The 24,489-nt window shown below is 44.5% G+C and overlaps 1 protein-coding gene across 12 annotated transcripts in view; it reads left to right on the top strand.

Annotated features, from left to right (window-relative positions):
- Positions 1–24,489, top strand: part of MEGF11 (multiple EGF like domains 11) — a 255,172-nt gene that overhangs the window by 154,912 nt on the left and 75,771 nt on the right. For all 12 annotated transcript variants that reach the window (XR_014957713.1, XR_014957712.1, XM_021552638.3 and 9 more), the window contains 4 exons: positions 5,763–6,009; positions 7,914–8,034; positions 13,763–13,899; positions 19,016–19,228. Coding sequence is in view for 10 of the 12 variants with exons in the window: in XM_021552638.3 (XP_021408313.1) it covers positions 5,763–6,009; positions 7,914–8,034; positions 13,763–13,899; positions 19,016–19,228 (718 nt within the window). In the remaining 2 variants the exon portion in view is untranslated. The remainder of the gene's footprint in view (positions 1–5,762; positions 6,010–7,913; positions 8,035–13,762; positions 13,900–19,015; positions 19,229–24,489) is intronic.

Raw genomic sequence — 24,489 nt, 5'->3', positions numbered from 1 at the left:
TGTGCAGGGAGCAGACACAGCTCAACACAGAGCTGTAATTCTGCTGAATAAAGTGGAGGGAATAAGAACCTAATGGATTATTTTAAATTTTCCTTCATTATATTTAGGTATATGTTTTACCTTTTAGTATTTCTTTGCCTGCTGTGCATTAGCTGGGTCAACCATCTGATTCCAAAACTGAATTGGACAAAAAAAAATCCACCCAGAGCTAAATCCACATTTCACCTCAATTTGTATGCATAGAATCATTTTACAACAGTACAGTTACATTAAGAGGAGAATCTAGTCCTAATTTCAAAGTAAATTCTAAAATAATCTCTCTTAAACCACGTCCTCCTAGATTTAATAAGCTAATTTTATATCCTGTTTGCATTTTTAAGAGCTAGCATCTCATTTAAACATTACAAACGGAATTTGGAAATATTCCAGAATATTGATTATTGAATATGAGCATGTTCCGTGCTTTAGCAAATTTGTAGAAACCTTCTTTAAAGTGTGGATTAATTGAAGTTCCCCATGAGCCCAGTATGGTCCTGAGTGCTTGGGCCAAGGAAATCAGAGCTGGGTTTTTTCAGCTGTGCCTTGTGCAGGATGTTTGTGAGCACCCCGCTGACTTTGCAGACCTGCAATACAGAACTGCTCCCCGGCTATAAAAGAACCACAGGGAGGCTGATACTGATGAGAGCAGAATAAACTCAGACTGGAGACCACAGCTTGTGCTGCTGCTGTGACAGGAGATGCTGTTTTCATATGAATAGTGTGTGCAGTGATGGAAAAGCTCTGGAATAGCACTCTTGACTCTCTCTCCTTGGAATAAGTCGCTCCATAAATGCCACCCCTTCCTTGGGAGACCTTTAGTTAATCTGTTACCTTTTCAAACTCCTGTGTTTGCTTCATTGTGCCTGACTTGTGCTGCTGCACTGGGTACTGGGTGTCTCTACTGCCCCAGAACACAGGAATTTCCTCATCATCCCTCCAGGGATAAGCAGCCCCCGGGGAGCTCAGCAGTGCTTCCCTGTGTCCTGGAGGTGTATTCACCAGGACACAGCTGCCAGCAGGGTGCCATGCACCACCACAGCAGAAACAATTCTTCACTGCAGGAGTGAAGCAGTGGAATCACCACCCCCAGAAGGGTTCAAAAACAAGCAGAAGTGGCATTTCATTGTATGGTTTAGTAGGCACAGGGATGCTCAGTTGAAAGTTGGACTTGGTGACCTTGGAGGTCTTTTCCAACCTTACGGATTGTAGGATTTGATGATTCTATTTGCAGAGCCTGCAGGAATTAGCCCTCATTTCAGGAAGGAATTGAGGTTTCAGTGTGGGAGTGGGGATGGCAATAGGAGGAAAACCCCTGGTGCTGCTCTGAGGAGAGAACCACTCCCCTGTCACAGCACCCTGTGCACACCAGTGTGGTTGTGCTTGGGCACCCAGCCTCATCCCTTGCAGAGCCACATTCATTTTTACTGCTGACTTCTCATCTCCAGCCATATTTCTGAAGGTGAAAAAGTGAGGAAGTTAGCAAGTTTGCCAGGGAGTGTGGGCACGTACCTGAAATATGGCAGTTCCCTTCAATGTAGCATCTCCCAGGAGAACAGAGGCTGTTTCAGCCTCATCCCTCACGGTATTGACATCCCCACATGCTGCTAAGGGGAGCATTTGTACCTCCCTGACATCACCTCTCTCAGGTTGCTTTCCTTATTGATGGTCTGGTTAAAGTCTCTGTATCATTTTGACATTTTTAATGGCATCTGCATTTACAGCAGAGCGCTCATGTGAGCTTTAATCAGCTCTCTGTTCACACGTTGTTGCTGTTATTATTTATCTCTATTACAGTAACTCACGGAGGCAATCAACAAGAGCAGGATCAGACTGTGCTAGTCTGGGGCTGGGGTTTAAAATGGTCTCTCCTTGTCCATGGGAGGACTTGCTGATGATCCCAGAATGCAGCAGGACCTTGTGGCTCTGTGCCTTGCTCTGCTCTCTGCCCCTGTCCCAGAACCTGGAGTCACTGTCACGCACCAGCCAGGATTTGCCACACTGATGTAGAGAGAAAAAATACCTTTTTGGTTGCTGAAGTCGTTTGTTTCTTCTGTTTTATAATTCTCTACTGGGAGCTACTGGATCCCAGTCCTGTAGCCAGTCACACACTCAAGTAGTCTCAGACCTGAGCAAGCCTGCTGAGCTCAGTGGAGTTAATTGCATGAATAAGTACTTGGATTTTAGCTTATCATCCCTGTATCTACTTGCTAAAGGTGCAGAAGTGCCCACAGTGCAGATCTCAGAGTTATCATTATATCATCAGACAAATATCACATCATGTTCCAGAGAAATGATTCCACAGTCATTGGAGTCACTGCAAAATGGGACTTAGAGGAAAGGGGAAAGAAAAGCAACAGGAACCGATAAACTTTGAGCAGCAAAGATCTGATTTTCATGTGAGGTTACTGCAGTGTAAAAAATCAGGTGAGGATGGAATTTTATTTTCCAAATTTTACACGGACACATTGCTAACAAATTTCACTCAATTCCCTTTGGTGAGACTGTGGGGTGAAATTTGCTACAGGGAGGAATCAAACATATGATCAAATACTGATTGTAAAGAAGTGTTCAAGCAGGATGGACTTACAGAAAAGGAGCTGTGTTTGGGGCAGGCACTGTACAGTAGAAACAAGATGCTTGAACTAATGATGGGAAATGGTTTTCCCTTCCTACAAATGGTTTTCTTTTTCCTTCACTTCCTTTCAAAGTGAAAAACACAAACCCAGCAGACAAATTGGATGCTTGGAGCATCCACCTGAGACATGAAAGAGCAAGGATAGAATCATATCTTGTAATGAGTGTTATTTATTCATATTAGGGAAATTAATTGCAACTGGAGCTGTATCAGCTCAGAAGAAGCCACAGTCTGCAGCTGGGGCTCTGATGTGAGGTGTGGGAAGGCAGGAATCAATTCCCAGAGCACACAGGGTGCAGTTTGATCCCTGAACTCCACTTTCCTGTGCTGAGGGACATCAGCTGTGGTCGTGTGGTTCAGGTTTGTGTTCTTTATGGAGGTGCAGAACTGCATCCCTTGATGTTCAAGTTGTGCAGAAAATAAATCAGGGTTTCTGGAATGGAAATTGCTGGGGAATTCCAGCAGCTCCAGCAGCTTTGCTCCCTGCCCCAGAAGGCTCTCACAGCCTTAGCAAGTGTCTATGTGAAATAAAGATATATCATCTCTTCCCACAGATTCTCAGTAATAATTTAAGTCTTATAAAGAGTAAGATTTTGTTTGCTTGGCTCCCAGTGGTGTTAGAAAGGAACTATCATCCCTGTTTTCAGCTGTGGGGGACGTGAGGCAGAGCAATAAATGATCTGGGGTGAGGCATGAGTGGGATTATGCACAGGGAGACATGGTGTGCTCTGCTCAGGACATGAAACCTCTGCACCTGCATCCTCTAACACCCTGCAGACCTTTAGAGACCTTGCAATTGTCTTCTGTAGGTTTATTTAGGCTTTTAACACTTGCTCAAGAAACACAAATTTGTGAACTGGTAATCAGCAGTGCAAATTAACTAAGAGCTGTCTTCTTTTTCTACTGGATATCATCACTCTGACCAATGAGTATCCTCCCTCTCAAAATGAAGGATAATAAATAAAAATATTGCCAAAATTAATGGATAGAAGCAGTTTTTCAGTGTGGGTTTATAGCCAAGTACTGTAGAAAGAGAGGGCTATGGAATTTCTAGGACAAAAGCACAGGCTTAAGTGAGCTTTACATTTACCTCACTAATCCTGGAAACAGATCCAGGGCTGAGAAGCAGCATGTGTCACCTGGGATTAGTTTCCATGTTTGTAAATAAAAGAGTTTGTGAAGACAACCCTATTGCTGGGATTCCACTCTCCTCTCCTGCCTGGCAGTGGGATTTACACCACTGGCAGGAGGGTTGGTGGTGAAATGGAAACCAGCTCTGAGCACAGCCAGCAGTGCCTGGAAAGCCATCAGTAACTGTGTCCTTCCCAGCAGCCTCTTCTGAATAGGATGAGGATTTTCTTCATCCTTGCCACAGCTATGGTGAAAGGCTGCTAAGCAGAGGGTAGGGCTGCTGAAGAATTCCCTGTTTTCTTGCAGACGTTTTGCTGAGGAAACCTTGACCTCAGGTGTCTGCTTGATCTCTGTTCAGTGCATGCAGCTCAAAGAGGTGTGGTACAGGTGCTGTTTCGATAGCAAACCAGGAGAAACTGTTCCTGTAGGGCTGACTTCCCTCTCCCATCCTCCACATGCTCTTCAAAAGAGGAGGGATCAGGAGGGATTGCCACATGAGGGTTCTCCCTGTGCCTTAATGCATCCCACAGGGAACCTTCTCTCCCTGTCAGTGGCCAGAGGGTTTGGGGTCCTTCTGTGTTGCTGTTATTAGCACAGGAATTACTCGATATATTCACTCCATACCTTCATCCCTGAGCCTGGGCAGCCTCAGGACATCCTGTCTCTAGTGTTATTTTCTTTCCTCCCATCTACTTAGTCCAGACAACAAAAGTAAATAAATAATTAAATAAATCAGAACACAAACAACACCAAGGACAGAGCTTTCTTTAGATTATCTTGTATGTTATCTTATGGGAGCATAACAAAGAAACAATATTTGATGACATTATTAAATCGACAGGATTTGCTTGGCAGCACCACCTGCCATTAAGTGCACTGCAGGCAGGATGTGACCCTCTGCATCTAATTCCACTATAAATTCATTCCTTCCAGCAATCTAAAAGCACTAAGAGACAGGATATTAAAAGATTTCAGTTCTGATCCATTAAGGTGTTAAACAAGTCCTCAACTTTAGGTATAACAGTGGTGCCATTGTGTCATTGCACCCTGAAGCTGGGTCTGAGAGGAAGGTGCTGAAGCTGGGTTTGGGAGGAAGGTGCTGAAGCTGGGTCTGGGGGGAAGATGCTGAAGCTGGGTCTGAGAGGAAGGTGCTGAAGCTGGGTTTGGGAGGAAGGTGCTGAAGCTGGGTCTGGGGGGAAGATGATGAAGCTGGGTCTGAGAGGAAGATGCTGAAGCTGGGTTTGGGAGGAAGGTGCTGAAGCTGGGTTTGGGGGGAAGATGATGAAGCTGGGTTTGGGAGGAAGGTGCTGAAGCTGGGTTTGGGAGGAAGATGATGAAGCTGGGTCTGAGAGGAAGGTGCTGAAGCTGGGTTTGGGAGGAAGGTGCTGAAGCTGGGTTTGGGAGGAAGGTGCTGAAGCCGGGTCTGGGGGGAAGATGATGAAGCTGGGTTTGGGAGGAAGGTGCTGAAGCTGGGTCTGGGGGGAAGATGATGAAGCTGGGTTTGGGAGGAAGATGCTGAAGCTGGGTTTGAGAGGAAGATGATGAAGCTGGGTTTGGGAGGAAGGTGCTGAAGCCGGGTCTAGGGGGAAGGTGCTGAAGCTGGGTTTGGGAGGAAGATGCTGAAGCTGGGTTTGGGAGGAAGGTGCTGAAGCTGGATCTGGGAGGAAGGTGCTGAAGCTGGGTTTGGGAGGAAGATGCTGAAGCCGGGTCTAGGGGGAAGGTGCTGAAGCCGGGTCTGGGAGGAACATGCTGAAGCTGGGTCTGGGGGAAGGTGCTGAAGCCGGGTCGGGGCAGCAGAAGCTGAAGCTGGGGCGGAGGGCGGGCAGATGTTAAAGGCGGGCCGGGGGGCAGTTTGGGAGCGGGGGTTCCTTTGGGAGGCTCTGGCCGAGGCGCACACGGGGCTGTGGGGTGAGGCAGCCCCGTGTGCCCCCCTGGCTAACTCCGTGTGCGTTCGCAGGCTGTGACAGCGAGCACTGGGGGCCGCACTGCAGCAACCGCTGCCAGTGCCAGAACGAAGCGCTCTGCAACCCCATCACGGGCGCCTGCGTGTGCGCCGACGGCTTCCGCGGCTGGCGCTGCGAGGAGCTCTGCGAGCCGGGCACCTACGGCAAGGGCTGCCACTTCCAGTGCCAGTGCCACCACGGCGCCACCTGCGACCACCAGACCGGCGAGTGCCACTGCGCGCCCGGATACACCGGCGTGTTGTAAGTGCAGCAGCGGCCGCGTAACGGAGTAATTGGCTGGATTTCCACCCCGTTATACACTGGTCGGTGTAGAAATGAGGGAAGGGGATTTCAGAGAGAATGGATTAAGGGAACCTCTGTTCTTGCTGCTGGTTATACCTGTGTCCCTGAAAGGAGCCTTCAAGAAAGATGGAGGGGAACTTAGGACAAGGGTGTGTGGTGATAGAACAAAGGGACATGGCTTTAAACAGGGATAAATGGGATATTGGAAAGGAATTATTCCCTGTGAGGGTGGGCAGGCCCTGGCACAGGTGCCTAGAGAAGCTGGGGCTGCCCCTGGATCTCTGGAAGTGTCCAAGGCCAGGTTGGATGGGGTTTAGAGCACCCTGGGATGGTGAAAGGTGCCCATGCCCATGGCAGGGCATTGGATCTGGTTTCAATGTCTCTTCCAACCCAAACCATTCTGGAGTTCTATGATTCCATGCTATTAAAATAAAATATAGTGCTAAAATAAGCTTAAAAATAATTTATATGTTCCAACTTGTGCAACAACTCTACTTATTCCTAATTTCAGAATGTGAATACAATCCAAATTACAGTGGAGTTTTGATGAGCAGTTGGACTCTCTCCTCATTAGTAGTCTAGTGCAGCATCAAATGGGACTTTTCCATCCCCAATTTATTTGACTTTCAATCTAACTGAGAAAGCATTGCTGTTAACTATATCAGCTTAGTATCTAGGGGGTAAATTTTAAGCACAGAGAGCAGGGATTTAGCGGTGTGACTCCTATTAACTTTAACGAGAATCATGTAGCTAAATCCCCATCCACCACACGGAAAGTTTACCAGTAGGATTCACAGAATCTGCATATTAATTTTAGGACAGCAAGCAATAGTTTCTTGTTTAAAATTGCCCACAGTGTAACATCAGTTCTCATTAGAGATCTTTCAGTAGTTTCAGAAGTAATTATGTTTTTCAGAATTATTTAAGAGGAAAAGAGAATTTAGTCACTGAATTTGGTTGGAGATCTCTTGTAGGTGAGTTAATAGTTTTGCAGTCTATTATTATTTGTTGACCTGCATGAGGGGGAAGGTAAAAAATAAGGATGGAGTTAACCCTCATAAATAAGTGATGGGCCTTGTGAATATTTTATTTAGTACCTGATTTCCTCCTAGACTTGTGACCTTAGTCATGGAAGCACTCACTGCTAAGGACTCCATTTACTCTTGGGAGTGCTCCCCTTGACATCAGCGTGCCAGTTGTCAGCAGGGCCAGCCCTGGTGTTGTAGGAACATCCTCATTAGACAACAGTCAGTTAGGGGGACAGTATCCTATAATTTCAGAACCTCAGTGCTGAAAGCTCTGATGTGCAGATGTAGGACACACTGGGTTTTGCAGGGATTACCCCCACATTGCCCCCCACGAGTACTGAGAGAGACTCAATGAGCTTAAATAGCCTTTAAATGATGTTGAGTCCTTCCCAGTCCATTATACACTGCAAATGTTAACATTCAATAGTGACTGGAGGAATTTCAAATGTTTTAATTCCATCCTTTTATTCTGTTTGCAGCTTCTTTTAGTGCCATGTCATATAATTCACATTGAAGCCTTCATCCCACAACTCATATTTTCCTGGGCTATTTTAATGGTTATGGGTTGTCCTGTTGAGATGGGTGGGATTTGGTACATGCAGAAAGGTTACCTCATGCATCAGCCTTACAGGGCTGGATCCAGGCCACATAAACAACCCCAGCAGGAATAAAAGGAATCTCAGCTAATTGGCAGTGCCAGCTGAGCCTTGCTGGGGTCTCATCATTTGCACGATGACTCCCGTGATGACCTGTGTTGTGTGTTTGCCTCACTGGCTGTTGCCTGTAAATTCTCTGAGCTGATGTCTCTGTTTGCTGTTCTCTCTCTCCCCAAAGCTGTGAGGAGCTGTGTCCCCCCGGCAGCCACGGGGCGCAGTGCGAGCTGCGCTGCCCCTGCCAGAACGGCGGCGTTTGTCACCACGTCACCGGGGAGTGCTCCTGTCCTGCTGGATGGATGGTGGGTGCTGCTGCTCCTCCCTCAGGAACTGCAACTGCCTGGTCACTGGTCACTGGGAAAAACGCCAGTCACTTGGGGGTTTTTTTAAATCTTAAAAGTTTATTAGTAATAAAATAGTTATAAAAATAGTAATAAAATTAGAGTAATAAAAATTTGGACAGTGAGGATTAGGACACTATAAGACAATAAAAAGCAAAGAATTACAGATGTCCGGATGTTTTTGGGCCCTAAGTTGCCAAAAACATGCTTTGTGAACAAAGGAATAACCTTAAAAGCAATAGCCTGTTGCATATTCATATATCTCATACATGATGCATAAATTCCTTGCAAATTAAGAATGTTTCTGGTTTTAATCAACTTCTTCTCCTTAATCCTGGTGGTTCCATAAAGACAGAGAGAAGGTGGAAGAATGTTTTTTCTGATAAGGAGGCTGTAACTATGTGTCCTGTTGCTGTTATCTCTGTGCAAAGAGTTTCTTGATTATCTTATCTCTTTCTTGAGCTAGTAAAAAAATATCTTACATCTCAGAGTTTCTATTTTAACATTATGTTATAACCTAAAACTATATTTAACAACTACTTAAGAGAATTAATACAGCCTAACTTTCTAACATAACACATATAATATTCACTTTAATATTTGCGAAAAGCCAATCATAAAGTACGCATTTTTCACAGTCACTGATGTGACTGATGTGTGTCAGCCAGGCTCTAACAATTCCCAAACTGGAACCACATTTGCTGGGTGTGCACAACACCTGCACAGACAGGCCACCACTTTGGGACCTGCCACCTTCCCTGGAAGTGTTCCAAAATGTGGGTGTGGCACCTGGGGACAGGGGTTAGTGGTGAGCCTGGCAGTGCAGGGGGAATGGTTGGACTTGATCATCTTGGAGGGCTTTTCCAGCCTCGGTGGCTCTGTGATTCTCAGACTGGCAGGTGCCATCACAGAGTTCAAGAACAGCAGCATGCCACAGGATAAGAGAGCTGTCTGTGAGTTCCAATTCCTTGGAATACTCCCTGCAGCCTTACCCAGTGCCCTCACACAGGACAGAAAGCCCAAAGCCCAGCTCAGCACTGTCAGAGGCACAAAATGTCCTGTTCCCCTTCAGGGAGAGGGGGAAGCCTGGGGGAATCCGAGGCTCAGGCAGGCAGCAGAGCTGAGCCCAGGGCACATTTCAGTGTCGTGTCCTTGCCCAGGCACCTCTGCCATTGATTGCCAGAGATTTGCTTGTGTCAGGGCTTGCACTGCAGAGAGACAGCTACCTAACCTTTAATCCTTTTGTGTCAGGAAAGCAATGCCAAGCATTTTCAAAGTCCTCAACTTTATCAATAATGTAATAATGAACTCTCTTGGGGCGTGCCAAGTCTCACAGGCCTTCATCCCATTTAGCTGTACTAAACTTCCTGGCATTTTTCCTCTATTGGACAATTAGTCTCTTGGCAAAGTTGATGGATTTTAAAGCATGCAAGTACTCTGAACTTTTTATTTTTACATGGAAGGTCCTGCAGATCATCACACAACTGTGAATTCTGATGGGAACCCTCTACCTGTTCAAACATACAAAAGCTGAGAGAGGTTTATGTCCCTTTCCATTTATACATCAACTGCTTTGAGTTCAGAAGTACCAGCTCTGAGATTCTGCTGTGCATCAGCAACAATGTTCTGTGGGAGAGCACTGGTGTTCTTCATTTTTGGTGGAAAATATCTCTAACTGGAGAGCTGGGATCTCTCTAAAACCACCCATCGTGGCATGGGTGGTGATGAGGTTATTCCATTCCAAATGGCAAAGGCAAAACCTGTCAGAAGTATGAATATGGCCCCTTGCCCTCAGCTGGCAATCAGTGGTGGCAAAGAAAAGGTTCTTTCCTTGAGTGCTGGAGCATTAGGAAAGCAATTCACATCTTTTTGAGGGTCTATCAGTCCATTCTGGCACTACCCCCTGAGAAGTGATCAATAAAGTGATTCACATAAAAATATTATTTTTTTCATCTCTTCTCCTGCATGCCAAGATTTCTCAGGATCCGGGTTGTTTTTCTGTATTATTCCTTACTTGTATTTTATCAGGAGTTTTCCCCTGTTTTTCAAAGTTAAAACATCACCAAACAAATAAGAATATCAGAATAGAACAGGAATTTTTAGATGTCTTTTAGGATGCAGCACAGACCCTAAGAAGAACCAGAGCACTGCACAGTAGCTGTGGTTGTATTCTGGCCCAGTCCTGCCCAATTCCTTACAGCCTGGAGTTCCTTTATGCATTTTTAGGAGCCCAGAGAGACTTTTATGAAAACTGTGTTGTTGGCTGTACTGTCCCTGGAGGAACCCTAGAGTTAACAATTGATGTTTGAAACAAGCATAACTGAAAATTGAAGAGAAAGATCAAGTATTCTGCAGAAAGAAATTGAAATTATAAGTAAAAGCACTCAGCTTGTAAATGTTGAGATTTTAAGTATAAAGGGTCTCTCCAGGGTTTTAATGAAAAGCTGGTAATTCAGTGTACAGAGAGAGATAACAAGTGTGTGTTCATGCTATATTTTTAACTCTTGGTGGTTGGAATGGTTGGGAAGTGAGACATGAGGGGGCTGTAAAGGAGCAGGCGAGATGGGATTGCTAGACAGCATTCATTTTATTTCACACCACGGATTTCTGTGACACCAGGAATTTTACTTGCTGATTTTGAGGCTTGAGACTGCACATATATATTGAATATACCATCATTTTGGAAGGAGAGAATTCCCCCTAGATTTATACAAGTGCAAATCCACTTGGACTTTATTGCTGCTGGATGAGCTTCAACTTTCATCCTTTCCTAGGCTGGCTTATTAACAGGAGCTCAGCTCCCTTGGGGTTTGGTGGGATGGGGAAGGGAAGGCATTGACTTTAAAAGAAAGAAGTTCTGGGGTTCTGAGGTTCCTCCTTGGAGCTGCCATCTTCAAAGCCTGGTTCTTTTATGACTTGTAATGTCTCCCACCAGTGCTGAATCTCTCAGCAGCACAAGTTCCACGGACAGTGTCCTGTGGGATTTTACCACCCCATGGGTTCTTCACCAGGAGGATGGTGGCCAACAGCCTCTCTTGTTGAACAGTCAACAGAACGTGGCTTCCAGCCTCCCACAGTGTTGGGCTTTTTCCATTTTTGTGGCTGTGGAGTTTAGTGGGTGGCTGCTTTAGGGTCTCATGAACAATTTACAGATTTAATTCTGTACATCTTCCTCGCTGGCAATATTCAATTCTCCAAACGCTCTCAGGAAGTGGGGAGAGAAGTTAATTTTGCATTTACAATGCTTCTCAGAAGCCCTTTTGAAGGGCTAGATCTCTGTACTCAGGAAAGTAACAATATTTCCTGATGTGACAGAACATTTGTCACTGGCAACACCCCCTGTTTGGCCCCAGACCCCCTTCCCAAGGCATGGTGGTGCTGTGGTAGTACAGCACATTCTGCTCAGCACTTCTCTGCTATTGATTCTGGGCATTGTGAAGCATCATTTGTATTTTTGTCTATTTTTCTTTCTGTTGTGGATTTTAAACATGGACGTGTCTGAGAAAATGAAGGAGGAAAAAAAAATCTTTATTGTCCTACAAAGTACAGAAAACAATGTCAAAAGCAGAAGATGATAAGATCAGGGCCTTAAAAAAGGTGCTGATGGGGTGAACTTTGCTGATTAGATGTATAAGCAGCAGGAAATGTTGGTCTGACATTTGATCCTCTAGAGAGGGATGTTTTGAATTCCCTTAGTACATATTAATGCAAAAAGTACAGCTAAAGATTCTCTTGGCTCCGGGGGGATGCATCCCAGAGTATTGCTTTCTCATCATTTGTTGATAGAAATCCTGTTCCTTTTGAGACATGAAGGGAGAAAGTATTTATTATCAAGATAAATGGACACTTAGGTTTTCAGATATATAGTGTTGTGTATTACTCAAGTCCAGAGACACCAGTTTTTAATGCTGTAATCTGAAAGTTCTTGAACAGAGGCCAACCTGTCTGTTTTACAGCCAAGGAGCCACACAGCCCTGGTTGGGAAAGGCTCAAAGTATCTGTTTTATGGTGACATTGAAGAGCAGCCTCTTCACTTTGGGGCTGTTGATACAGTTAAACTTCCCAAGCCCTGAGGAGTGAAAGCAGCCATTATATTCCTGGTTTATATTTTGAATCAGTTGTGTCTGATACATGCTTTGCTCAAAACCCAGAGGCCCCAGGGCTTGGTTAGGGAAACAGAGAAATTAAACCCAAATAATCCCGTGGCCAGACACTGTTTCTGTCTCATGCTGGGCACTGTGGTGGCACTGGCAGCAGCACCACTTGCTGCAGATGCCAAACATTTTCCATTATAGGACCACAACTTCAGATCCCAGCACTGCCAGACTTGTTTTGGCTGAAGTTCCTCAGTTGGATGCCAGCCTCAGGCTTTATATTTGCTCACAGGGAGAAAAACATTCATACAACTTCTAAGAAAGTCTGGGGAAATCCTTGTATGGCCTTCATACTTGGCAGGGACATTATGGGATACCTGGGGAGAAACCACCTGAGACTGGCAGGTGGATTCTCCAGAGACATGACCCCACACAAGGGTGAACATTCCCTGCCTTGGGGCTGAGCAGCTGGAGCAGGGATTACCTGGGAGCTGCTTCACTTGTGGGCAGTGCCAGGGGCACAGCAGGGACAGTCTGGCTTTGCTTCCTCCCAGGGCTGGTTCAGCAGGGAGGGGAAGGAGGAAACATCTCAAAGATGAGCATTTGGGTCTGGATGGAGGAGAGAATTAAAAGGAAGGCTGCAACAAGGATTTGGAATAGACTGGAATAAAGAGGCAAGAAAGCAGAGGGCTGGGACCATAAAACAGGATGTCAGCTGAGTCAGGTCAGGGACTGAGATGTGGCTCCAGGGTTGGGGATAAAGAGCTGGGAGGATGCTGGAGGCTGCATCCTGTCACTGTTTAGGGATTAGGTAGATATTCCACTGCAAAATTCCTTCTTCTGGGTAGAAGGCTGGTGCAGTGCTGATGTGGAAACTCACATTGCTTCTGTGCCATCACTGGGGGCTTTCTGCAGCTGCTCTAATCCTCATTCCCATTCTGCCCCTTTGGCTTTCCCAAAGCTTTGGCAGATCCATCCATCTGAGAGATGGATGTGTGGCTGGAGAGAGCAGAAGGAGCAGTGGGAAGGGTGTGAAGGGCAGTAGAGGAATCTCCAGCCTCCAGTTGGGTTGGATGAATGAGACTGGCTGAACAGGAGAGATCATCACAGACCATCAAAACCAGCACAGCTACACCCTCCCAGTGCAACCTTCCCAACAATCCCTTCCTTCCCAAACCTCCTCTGTGCAGCAGGTGGCCAACAGCTTTTCAGACTCCCCATTTCACAAAAACCTCAGGAACACACAAGCAGTTTTGTAGACTTCTCTAGTAGCCTTTAACTTCTCCCACATCTTTGTGTGGCTGCTCGAGGGGTAGTGCAAGCCCAGCTGCAGTTTGTGGGGGAGATCCAAGGAAGAGAATTATCCCTGAGTGTGCAGTGGTGAGAAAAATCCCTTCTGGAGTCAGGCCAGGCAGGCATTTACTGTGGTAGCAGAGTTTTCAGACTGTCTTTAGCACATCTTATGCAGATAAAATATTGCTACTACGCTTACATCTAGTTTTAGCAAGAAGGACAATAAAATTCCAAGATGCGTAGAGAAATTTATTGCATTATGAATGTTGACTGAAATATTGCTCTTTCTGCAACCTTACCAGGGGCTGGTGTGTGCACAGCCTTGTCCTCCTGGAACCTTTGGAATTAACTGCAGCCAGGACTGTCCATGCCACAACGGAGGGCACTGTGACCCCGTGACAGGAAAATGCCTGTGTACAGCTGGCTATATAGGAGACAGGTAAAAATCAACCCCCAAAGACTTTCATTTTAACCACAGACTGTCAATATTTATATCCCTTCTAGGACAATCTTACCTCCCTGAAAAATGGTGTTATGTTTCTATTGCTCCAATTAGGTTCATCCTTCTGAAGCACTTCAAGCAATATAAATGTGGCAATGTTATTACTTTTTATTGGCAATGCTCTCCATTTACAGGGGTTTTTAATATAACTTTTAAAATTTAATGGATTAAATTTAATTTAGATATTTACAGTGATAAATTTAATAGAGAGCATTACATGTTTACAAGATATGTAAATGAACTATCTTTATACAAATTAATATCCTCAAGAGTAAGCAATGCTGTAGTTTAATGTCTCCTTCATTCTTCTGTGCTGCTGTAGCACTGATCCATCTCAGCCACCAGCAAAAGGTGATAAATCCTCAAAATTTATAAACGAGAGCCTTCACCCATGAATCGATCAGAGCAGATGATAATATTGTTTTACCAAGGTGTCATGGATTCAGCAAAATGACTACACAGCAAAGTCAATGAGGGATTGCAGCACGTGCTGCCTTAGCCTGCAGCTAATCCTGGCTAACAAAGGGTGGGAAATGCACTTAAAGCAGCTCTCAGGAGCACTTTGCATGGGGCCTGTGGCACCAGGGTTTGCAGAAATGCACAGCCCACCAGTGGATGTTGTTCTAAAGCACTTTCTCCTCTATGTTCCCTTTTTTATTAGCTCTATACTGACATATGCTGCAATTATATTTTTATGCAACAAAGCTCATTGGAATTTCTCATCTCTGCCCTCACTGAATAATCAGCAGGTCGTTGTAGCAAAAACATCCAACCCTCAGCCCTGTGGGGGGGTCAGAAGGCTGCTCCTTCCCATTACACATGGAGCTTCTCTGTTGCCATTTTATGGACAGTTATAATTGGAGTTTATGTCAGGATTTGCATGGGGTTGAATATGGAGGAAATACTAATTATTTCCAAGTAATTTAGAGAAGAAGACATCAGTGTGCCTCTCTCCCCATTCTCCATCTGGAGACTGTTCCCAGACATGTGGTACCATATAATTCCTGTTGTTCTTTCTGTCTTTGTGGGGACTTTTCCACTGAAGGAGGCAGCCTGGGACTTTATAGTGGGAACCACACTTGAATCCTGAGCTGCTCCCAGTGCTGGCCATGCTGGGGGAGGCTGGCAGAGCCTCTCTTGCTCTCCTCATTTGGTTGTTGCACACCCTGATGGATTCCTGGCTGTAGATAGATCAGTCCAATCAAGTGTTGGAGCTTTTGGGAGCTCCCAGCCAGCAGCTTGCATCCCTGTTGGGGATGAGGAAAGGAGATGGGAAGAGGATTTTACTGCTGATTGCCATTGGAGAGGGCAACTCAGGGAGAGACTGGGCAGAGGAGGCACCTCAGGCCAGACATGGCAGGAGCTCACAGGGGTTGTCCTTGAGCAAAAGGAGTGTGGACTTGGAGATCTGTACTTGGAGAAAAGGGAGAGAGATTTGGACTCCAAAGAGAGACATAACTTGGGAAGGGAGACAGTAAAAAAATAAGGCAGAATCATCTGGGAGAAATGGAAAAGAAGGTCACATTCTGGATCTGGATCCAAGCAAAACTCTTGGCAATGGCTCACCTTCCCCATCCCAGAGCAGAGAAGTAAAAGACGCTGAGAGGAGAGGCAGGAGAGCAGAAATGCAGGTGTGTGAAAGGATGAATGAGAACAGGATTGAAAAGGTAAACAGGCAGTTAGGAAAGCTCTGCTGCAGCAGGGTAAAACTGGATTAGCCTAGAAATTCCCATCTTTCCAACAGGTTCTTGGAAGGTTAGAACATGTTCATCTCTCAGCCTTTAATCCCCCTCCTATAAGGGAGGGGAAACCTCAGGCCTCTTGTGTCCAGCTGCAGTTCTGCTGGGCAGCCCTGGTTTGTACTGGCTCTGCTGGTTTGTTCTGAGCACACACCTGCCTCACCTGCCTGGGGGCCCACTGATTTCAGTGAGGGACGAGGTCTTTAAGGAGTCTGAATGTCTTTCCTTGGGTTTGTGCTCACACCACAGGGACAATGGGACAGAGCAGGCAGCTCCAGTTTAGCTCAGAGTCTGTTTTACAACTCTGCATCTGCAGCTGTTGCAGTGTCACAGCAAAAAGAAGAGCAGGAGACTCTGCTGAACAACAAAACACTGCCTGCTTTAACATTTTACAAGGCATTAAAAAAAAGCTTAATAATGACAGGTGCTGTGAATAACAGCAATAAAGACATAAATACATTTTACCTACTATCATCTTTAAATTGTCAATAAGTACTATATAATGCTACATTTCATCATCTTGTGCAGAAGATAATAACACAGAGTTAGATAAATATCTGTGGAGATGAAATGGTCATAAAGGTCTTTGTGAGTGTAATTGCCACACTTTTGTTCCCTACCTGTTTTCCAAGAGTGGCACTGCACTAAATCTCTAGGAAATTGGCAGCACTGTTAATAACTGCAGGATGCTTTGTGTTCACTGAAATGACTGGATCTGTCATGGAAATATGTGTTTTACAAACTGGAAAGGAATAATAGCAGGAGCACAGTTAGAAGCTGAGAATGGAGTGTTTCTGAATTGAGTGGCTCACAGGAAAAGTGAACATGCTGGTTTAGCTTTGTTTTCCATATTGCCCTTAAGTTGAAAGATTGAATCTTAACAGCATAAATCTCACATTTATTAGAACTATACGGGCAGATTTACTCTCCTCTTGTTGTGTTTGTACTTGTATCTCTTATCTCCATGTTAGTGCATTTTGGATGGCTTTTCATATTTGTCTGTGCTACATAAACGTGATCATTGTTTCAAAACAAAAAGGACAGCCTAAAAAACTTCGCAGCATTATTCCTCAAAAAAGGAAAATTGTGGGGAAAAAATGTAGGGGCATGTAGTAAGTTCATCTGTTAAGCATGCTGTCTTCTGTTTAATATTTTGTGAAATTGCTTCCATTAATTCTACAGGTGACAGCCATATTATCCTATCCCAACCCAAATAATTATGGTACATATTAAAGTTCAGTGGATATTATAATACGAATCTCCCCAGATAGGCAGAAAGCAATGTAAATTAAACAAGAAACATAACTAGGGCTTAGCAGCTCATTTTGTAATTTAATTGAACAATGTATCTGGTTGTTAATGGTGCTATGGACACATTAGATTGATATGTTGCAAAGGAAAGATGTTTAAGTAGAAAGCTAATTCCTGCTGTGATTATTCTCATGTTCCAGAGGAGTCATTATTAGTATTCTTTGTATAAAATTCATTAGAGGTAGCTGCTTGATCTCCAAATAAATAAGTTGGTTAAATTGTTAGTAGAAAAAGGCTAATTATGTAAATGGATTGGGTCGTCAATATTTCATTTCCAGATGCTTTTCTCCCTGCTAGGTAATGCTTCATCTTCTATAAATATAGAATGATACAGTGCACTATTGACTAAGAGTTCATCCCGTGGAGCTCAGAGCTCTCCTGCTCACTCGGGGTCTGTGCAGCAGTGGGGACATGAGGAGCTTCATTGTTTCTCCTTGCATTTCATTTGCTGGGAGTGTTCCAGCCCCACTGTTCCCATTCTTTGCTGGCTCTTTCCTTTGCAGCTGAACCCCCTGAGAGCAGCAGGGCTCTGTCTCTCATGCCTCTCCAGACTCTTTCCCTCTTTGTCCCAAACTCCTCTCACTTTGAGTCTTGTATGAGCTACTCAACTCAGATTTGTGACCAGCAACTGTGTCGGTGCCTGCTGGAATTAAATCACCAGCCAGGCCCTTTGCTGTGTTCATTTATTTTTAGTAAAACGTGATAATCTGAAGCTGCAAAAGTAATGCCCTTCTTATATACTGCCTGTGTTCATTGCAGTTTTGCCTGGCTTGCATCACACATTAATCTTTTATTACTGATCATTATATTAACTCTCACCTGCCAGCTGTGAAATGACCTGCAGAAAGACATTTAACAATTGCCTCCATCCACTGAGTTTACAGTATACACTTTAATCAATGCTCAGGCTTAAATTAATGCTGATAGGCAATTTCCAATGCCTGGCATCCATGTGATAAGGGAATTGGGCTTTTCTGGGCTTCTTTTTCTGTTTTTATTAACTGAAAAGGCCTATCTGTATTTCACGGTGGATCATGTAAACTGTGGTACTGACTCATTGCAGAATTCTGAAACCACTGAATTATGTCAAGCACACAAATCAGTTGCTTTCTTCAGGACCTTAGCTGAGCTTTTCCAAGTAGGAAATAATCTGAACTCTTAAATTGGTTGTGTAGGACAAGGAAACAGACTTTTTGGCAGATCTCAGAACATATCCAAGTAGGGAGATATTTTTAACAGTGCATGGAAGGTGCAATTTAAAACAATCTCTGTAAAGTGTTTGCAGGTTCCAATTGTATGTGCATCAAATATTAAAATGTTGGCAATTTTTAAGAAGATTCTCCACTAAGGAGCATGAAAGTGATTTTTATTGAGATTTTATACTACCAAGCTACCCTGGAGTAGGAGAAGAAAAGAAAATTTAATCTTCTAGTTACTCAGAACACACACAAACACAAAGGGATTTCTTTTCTCCTAGTTGGTATAAAACTGATGCAATGTCAACAAAGAGGGCAAGTAAAACTAAAACATTGCTGGAAAACATTTTGCTCAGTATTTCTAAATACACTTTCCCTTTTAACCCTCCTCATCACTGAGAGGGCCATGTGCTTTCAAGGGAGGTGCACAGTGATAAAGAAAAGTCAAGCAAGTGAGGGGTTTTATAATAAAATCTTTTATTGCCTATCAGTTTCTTACGATTGATGAACACAGTTGTCAAGGTCCAGGAAAGAAGAATGCATCTTGTGAACGAAGGTAATATGAACTAATGCAAATTTGGCAGGATATAATTGGGCAAGGATGAATGCAGTTTCCCCCAGCAGCAATTTGCATGCCCAAGATACCCCATCACTCCGGTGATACCATCAGTTAGTGTGTTACTTCCACACAGGAGCAATAATTGCTCTGCTTGGTATTTAACTCATGAACAAAGAGGTTCCTGTGTAAAAGCAATGTCCTGCAGAGACTGTGGATGTGACTGGAGGCCATGTCCCGTGCCATGGCAGGTGCCAGGAGGAGTGTCCCATCGGCACCTACGGCTTCCAGTGCGCGCAGACCTGCGCCTGCCAGAACGGCGCCAAGTGCTACCACGTCAACGGGGCCTGCATCTGTGACCCCGGCTTCAAAGGCATCCACTGCCAGGAAAGGATGTGTCCTGAAGGCTTCTATGGCCTCAAATGCAACAAGAGATGCCCCTGCAATATTACCAACACCCTCAGGTATGTACATCGTGTCATATTCTAGTGCAGGAACTGGTCCAATAAAAGCATTGGGGAAAAATTCGATTAACTCCAGTTACTGTCCTTTTCTCTGTAGTTTTAAGTGCAAACACAGAGATTTTTTTCTGGTTTGCAAAATTTTGATTTAAATGACCTCGGGTTTGGAACCATAAGACTCAGTCCAGTCAGATACAAAGCATGTATCTGTTAACAGTTCTGGTAACACCTGAAACAGCCTGACATACAGCTTTAATCTGTAAACCCTCTAGGCATAAGAACCACCAGGTGATGCTCATATGTGTGGATAATAACCCACTGAAGTTTCAAAAACAGATATATATTTACTCAAATCCAACACTTGCCCTCTTTTTTATGACATGGGTTTGCTTGTTAGATCTATAGACAGCAAGGGGACTTTCAACATGAAACCTAATTTGCTTCAGCTGATGTCTCGTGGCAAATTACCTTGTTGGAAACACTTGGGGCAGATGTATAAATAGACTGAAATCAATATCCCTGAGTCAGTCTGTGGAACTATAGCGTGGTTGACATTGTCAAAATAGACTCCTCACGCGAGCCCATTTTTGCTCTTCATTCTCTTTGTGTATGTGGAAAATATTCAGGAAAATAAATATCAGGGAATTAGACCTACAATGGAATGAGCCTCACTTAAAAGGTCAGAGTTTGATGTTTTATTCCCTTTTTTGCTTTTTTAAAGATCTGATTCTGGAGGTTCTCTTTACTATGAGACAGAGCCACAAACAGACTTGAGCACTTTGAATTTACTTTTCCATTGCAGGCTTGAATAAGTTTTGCAAACCTTGAAAAGAAGGAAGAATTTAAGACTCTTTCCTATTATCCTCTTTGTTACCTTAAGCAGCTCTTTGCCTTGCTTACTGACTGCTGGAATTGCTGTTTGGAGAATCCTCCCTCACTCCCTGACTTGCAGTAAAGGGAGCCTGGACATCCAAACCCTCAGCCTGAGCTGTCTGATGTTCTGGAGCCACATTTCCTCACCTGCACAGTGCTGAGCCCCTCAGCTCCCACTGGATTCCCTCCTTTTCCTGCCCATTGCTGTTCTGAGGAAGAGCCAGTTTTGGGTTGTGTAGGCTTCAGGGGGAAGTGGAGATAATTGATGCCCAGGCAAAAATGCCCTTGATAGACATTCTTCAGTTTGGAACCAGACAGGTGGGGATCTGACTGTCCTGCTAATTCTGACAAACCCACCTTGCCATCTTGCTGCTGCTAAAATAGAAACACACTCAATTATGTATGCAAGAAATGGCACCTTGTTTGTGTGCACACACAGACACACACACAAACACTTCAGGCAAGTCTCTCTGGGCACTTGAGATAGACCCTATTTGTCTCAGTTCTGGAAATAAACAGTTGATTTTCCTTGTGAATTCAGCTGTGAGTGGTGAGGCTTTGCTTAACTGAAAGTCGGAGCTCACAATGGATTATTTAAAACTTGTAATTGTGGTGATACAACTCCTGTGCAGCAAGAGAGCTCCAGCACAATTGGGTTTGACAGCCAGGATCCAAAGGGTTTGAGACTCCCAGGGAGCTCTGTACAAGAGTCTTCCTTCGCTTCTGATTATGTTGTGTATCATGAAATCACTGCAAAAATACCATCCCTGAGGCATGAGCTGCACATTAACACAAAAGGTTAGTTCTGTGTTGGGGGATGCCTCAGGAACTACTGCAGAGTGAGCTGAGGGGTGAATTCCTACATGTCTCATCACTGCAGCACCTGTGGTAAATCCAAGCTGAATTGCTCCTCTGTGTAAACTGTTCTTCAGGTGTACAGGAGGGTGAGAAGATGCTCGTGGGCAGCAGCTGACTTGTGTCTTCACCCCTCCTGAGCCTGCAGAAACCTGTTTGTTCCCATAAAGGTAGAAATAGAGGGGAAGGAAGGACTGCAGGCCACAGGCAAGGCTGAGCTTGGCTGCAGTTTCTCGGCTACGTGCTCAATTCATTAAGAGATTTTTAGGTGAGGTAAGACTGTGGGTTGGAGGGTGGAAGAATTCACCCTGTGTTACTCAGAACTACCTGGGAGGTGCTCTGTGAGTTTGCCAGAGGATCTTTCCTGAAAGAACAAACTCGCACCTTCCAGCTGTGAGAAAAGAAGAGGTCTCAGAGAGGTTTGAGAGAGCTCAGAAAGGGGGAGGATTGAATCCTCTCCCAGCTCTTTTTCGGGCATGTGGTCATTCCTACACACCCTCCTGTGCCTGCTTGCTGTCTGATGGGAACATTTCATTCCTTCCCTCCCAACACTGCTCCGTCAGCATCCCTTGCAGCATCCTCTGCTGAGATGGAATCTCTGGTTACTTAATAAATGAGTCTGGTCACTCTGTTGATAAAATCTCTCTTTTTCCTACATCTTATCACTGCTGTTATGGAACAAAGAGATACCAGCAAGCTGTAGGTCAGTAAATGTTCTTTCATTCATCCATGGAATTTCAGCTCCACTTTTCCAAAGGCACTCCATATTCTGAACAAATCTTTGTACTGATTGTTTAACCAGTCCCATACAGTGCACTTCTCTGCCCACCCACCTCTTCCCATTCCTCCCTGAGTGCTTGTACTGAAACTGGGCTCTTCCAAAGTGATTTATTTATTCACAGCCATCTATTTTCCCCAGGAGCAGTTTAAGGTCTTGGCTACTTGTTGTGATCCCCAAGTGTAGAGGGTAATTAATAAACACTTGTAGAAGGTGAAGGAAACTCCTGTCCCTGGATTTGTCTCATTTGATCTGGTTATTGGAGAGTTGACTGGAATGGAAAGTTCTGAGGGCTTTGAGGAGTAGCTGAGGAGGAACAGTAGGAAATACACAATCAGCTTTTCCATTTTCATAGATCTATCTATTTTAATGTCTGAAGAGATCAGAGTGATCATCTAGTCTAACCTCCAGCATGGTAATGACTGAAGGACGCCATCCAATAATTTCTGCATCAAAGCACACTGAAAGACACTTTGTACAGGACTTTGAACAACCCCACAATTAGGTGATTTAGAATGTGGTTAGACTTGGACTGTCCTTCCACTGGAAAGGATACACCTGTAAAAAACTCCCCTCTGCAAAAAGTCCATGTTAAGACAGCCTACAATAGCTGGAAGGGGCAGGGAGGGAAATGAGCAGCTGGAGTAGCCCTGGGCACCCACCCTTCCTGAGCACTGCTGTGGAGCCAGCCTGGGGAGCCGTGTGCCCCAGGTCAGAGATGTGAGAAGGAAGAAAGCCACTGGTTCAAAGGCAAATTGAATGGGCAGATCTCCAGAGGCTCCAGTTGCTGCCTCAACACTGGCAAGATGGGCAGGACCAAACCCCATGGAGCTTCCATGGAGTTCTGCCTTGATCTGAGTCAATCGTGCTGGACAAGGATGAAGGAGCAGCCCTGAGCCTCACTGTGGCCACTGCTTTAAAACAAGAGGCTTTTTAGTGAGGGAAACTGGATGTAGTGTGGACACCATAAAACAGAAAATACTGTAAAATTAGGATTAGGCTGCTGATAACGAAAATGAGAGGACTAGTGCTGCTGTATAAAGAGAAAAACAGAAAATTCACTGGGAAGATGTTGCTTTGGCTGAAAGATGTGTGAATAACAAATTCAGAATTTGGAACAGACTGTGCTATTTAAAACACATTTAATTTGCCTTGAGAAATTTACCTGCTTTCCTCAGACTTCCTCAAAATTAGATGCTTAAAAAATTTAAAGGTCAAAAATGCCCTTACGCTTTTCAGTTCAGCTAATAAAAATTTTTAAAATAAATCTTCTATTGATGTAAATGTGGCTGAAAAGCCACGGATTGCACAGTAGATTTCAAAGTGCAGCAGGAGCCCTGGAACCCTTTCCTTGTCAGCCCTGATGTGTGTGTGGCCAGCTCTGATCCACCTCTGCTTGGCCTGGAGCCACAGGAACACTTGGCTGCCTGTGTTCACTCCTGGTTTCTACTCTGCTTCTTCCTGCAATGCAGGAAAGTTGAAGAAATAAAAGTTAAGATTTGATGCAAACTACAAAGGATAACACTGCCAAACTCTTTGAAGAGTGTGAGGTTCCCTCGCTGCTCCCAGCAAGGCTTAGAAAACAGATGTTGGTGGGTTTGCCTTTGGGATCCTTTTGGAACCCTCCCATTCTCTCACCCATCCTTCAGCCATCCTTCTGCAGAGGAATTGTGTTCATTAATTTCAGTTTATTGGGGGCTGGAGAAATGCCTCACAGGCACTGTGACCCCTGCTGGCAAAGTGTTACATGGCCTGGGAAGGTACACTCAAAACAGGAGAGGAGGAATTATACAGATATTTATAAAAATTTCTAGCTGTATTTCCATCTCCTAGTCAAGCTTTGTTCTGCCTCAAACATTTCAGCTTCAGTCCAAAATAGCATTTAATTAACTGGGCAGTCTGGATACATGGATGTTTGGATGGGTGATAGATGAATTTCCTGGCTCTGTTCTGTATCTAGGTACATAATTTGACCAGAATGTGGTTGTACAAATGCCAGCAGAAGAGAAACCTTCCTAAGAAACACACACATACACTATTTCTACATCATGAGCTGCAATATATTTAGCATGTAACTCTGCTCACTTTAATTAGTGGAATAGTTCATACAAACCAGAGAGAAAAAAATAATTAATAGAAAAATGTTGTACTATTTATTGTACTATTTATCGATATCAACTGCAGATCTTGAAAGCGTTTCCAAAGGGAGAATGGCATCGCTTTAGAAATGGGAATAATGAAGGCAGAAGAGTCAGTTATGTGGCCAAGATTCCCTGGCAGGATTGGGAAGAGAACAGCTGCCTTGTGCAGTTCGGGAAAGCATCTCCATCTCAGTCCTCCTGAAGTTAACGCTGCATCAGGCACCTGCACTGTCAAACAAGTGCTTTGGAGTTGGGAGAAAAACAAAACCCTGATCTGCTCAGGCTGATGCCAAAATGATCCTTCCTTCAATGGGAAGTTCATGTGGCTGGAGGGACCCAAACATCTGCACTGGATTTTTCTGGCTCACAGTCCCATGAAATGTGGGCAAGGCTTTCATGGGTCAAAATGTGCCCTCAGACTTCTACTGGCCTTTGTTTTGGAGTCCAAGTTCCCTGTCTCCAGTAGATTCTTCTGGAAAAGCCTGTTTGGTTTGGATTCTTGTTTTAGTGCACATCAGGATGAGGTTTAGCCCTTAATGCATAGCTTGTATCCCATGCAAAAAAGCTGTCCATGCTGATGAGGGAGCCAACCTCAGATTAAAAACTCTGAGCATGTG

This window comes from Lonchura striata, chromosome 10 (genome assembly GCF_050655825.1).
Source record: "Lonchura striata isolate lonStrDom1 chromosome 10, ASM5065582v1, whole genome shotgun sequence".
Lineage (NCBI taxonomy): Eukaryota > Metazoa > Chordata > Aves > Passeriformes > Estrildidae > Lonchura > Lonchura striata.
The sequence above is the reverse complement of the archived record's forward strand: the minus strand, read 5'-3'. Positions and strand labels throughout refer to the sequence as shown.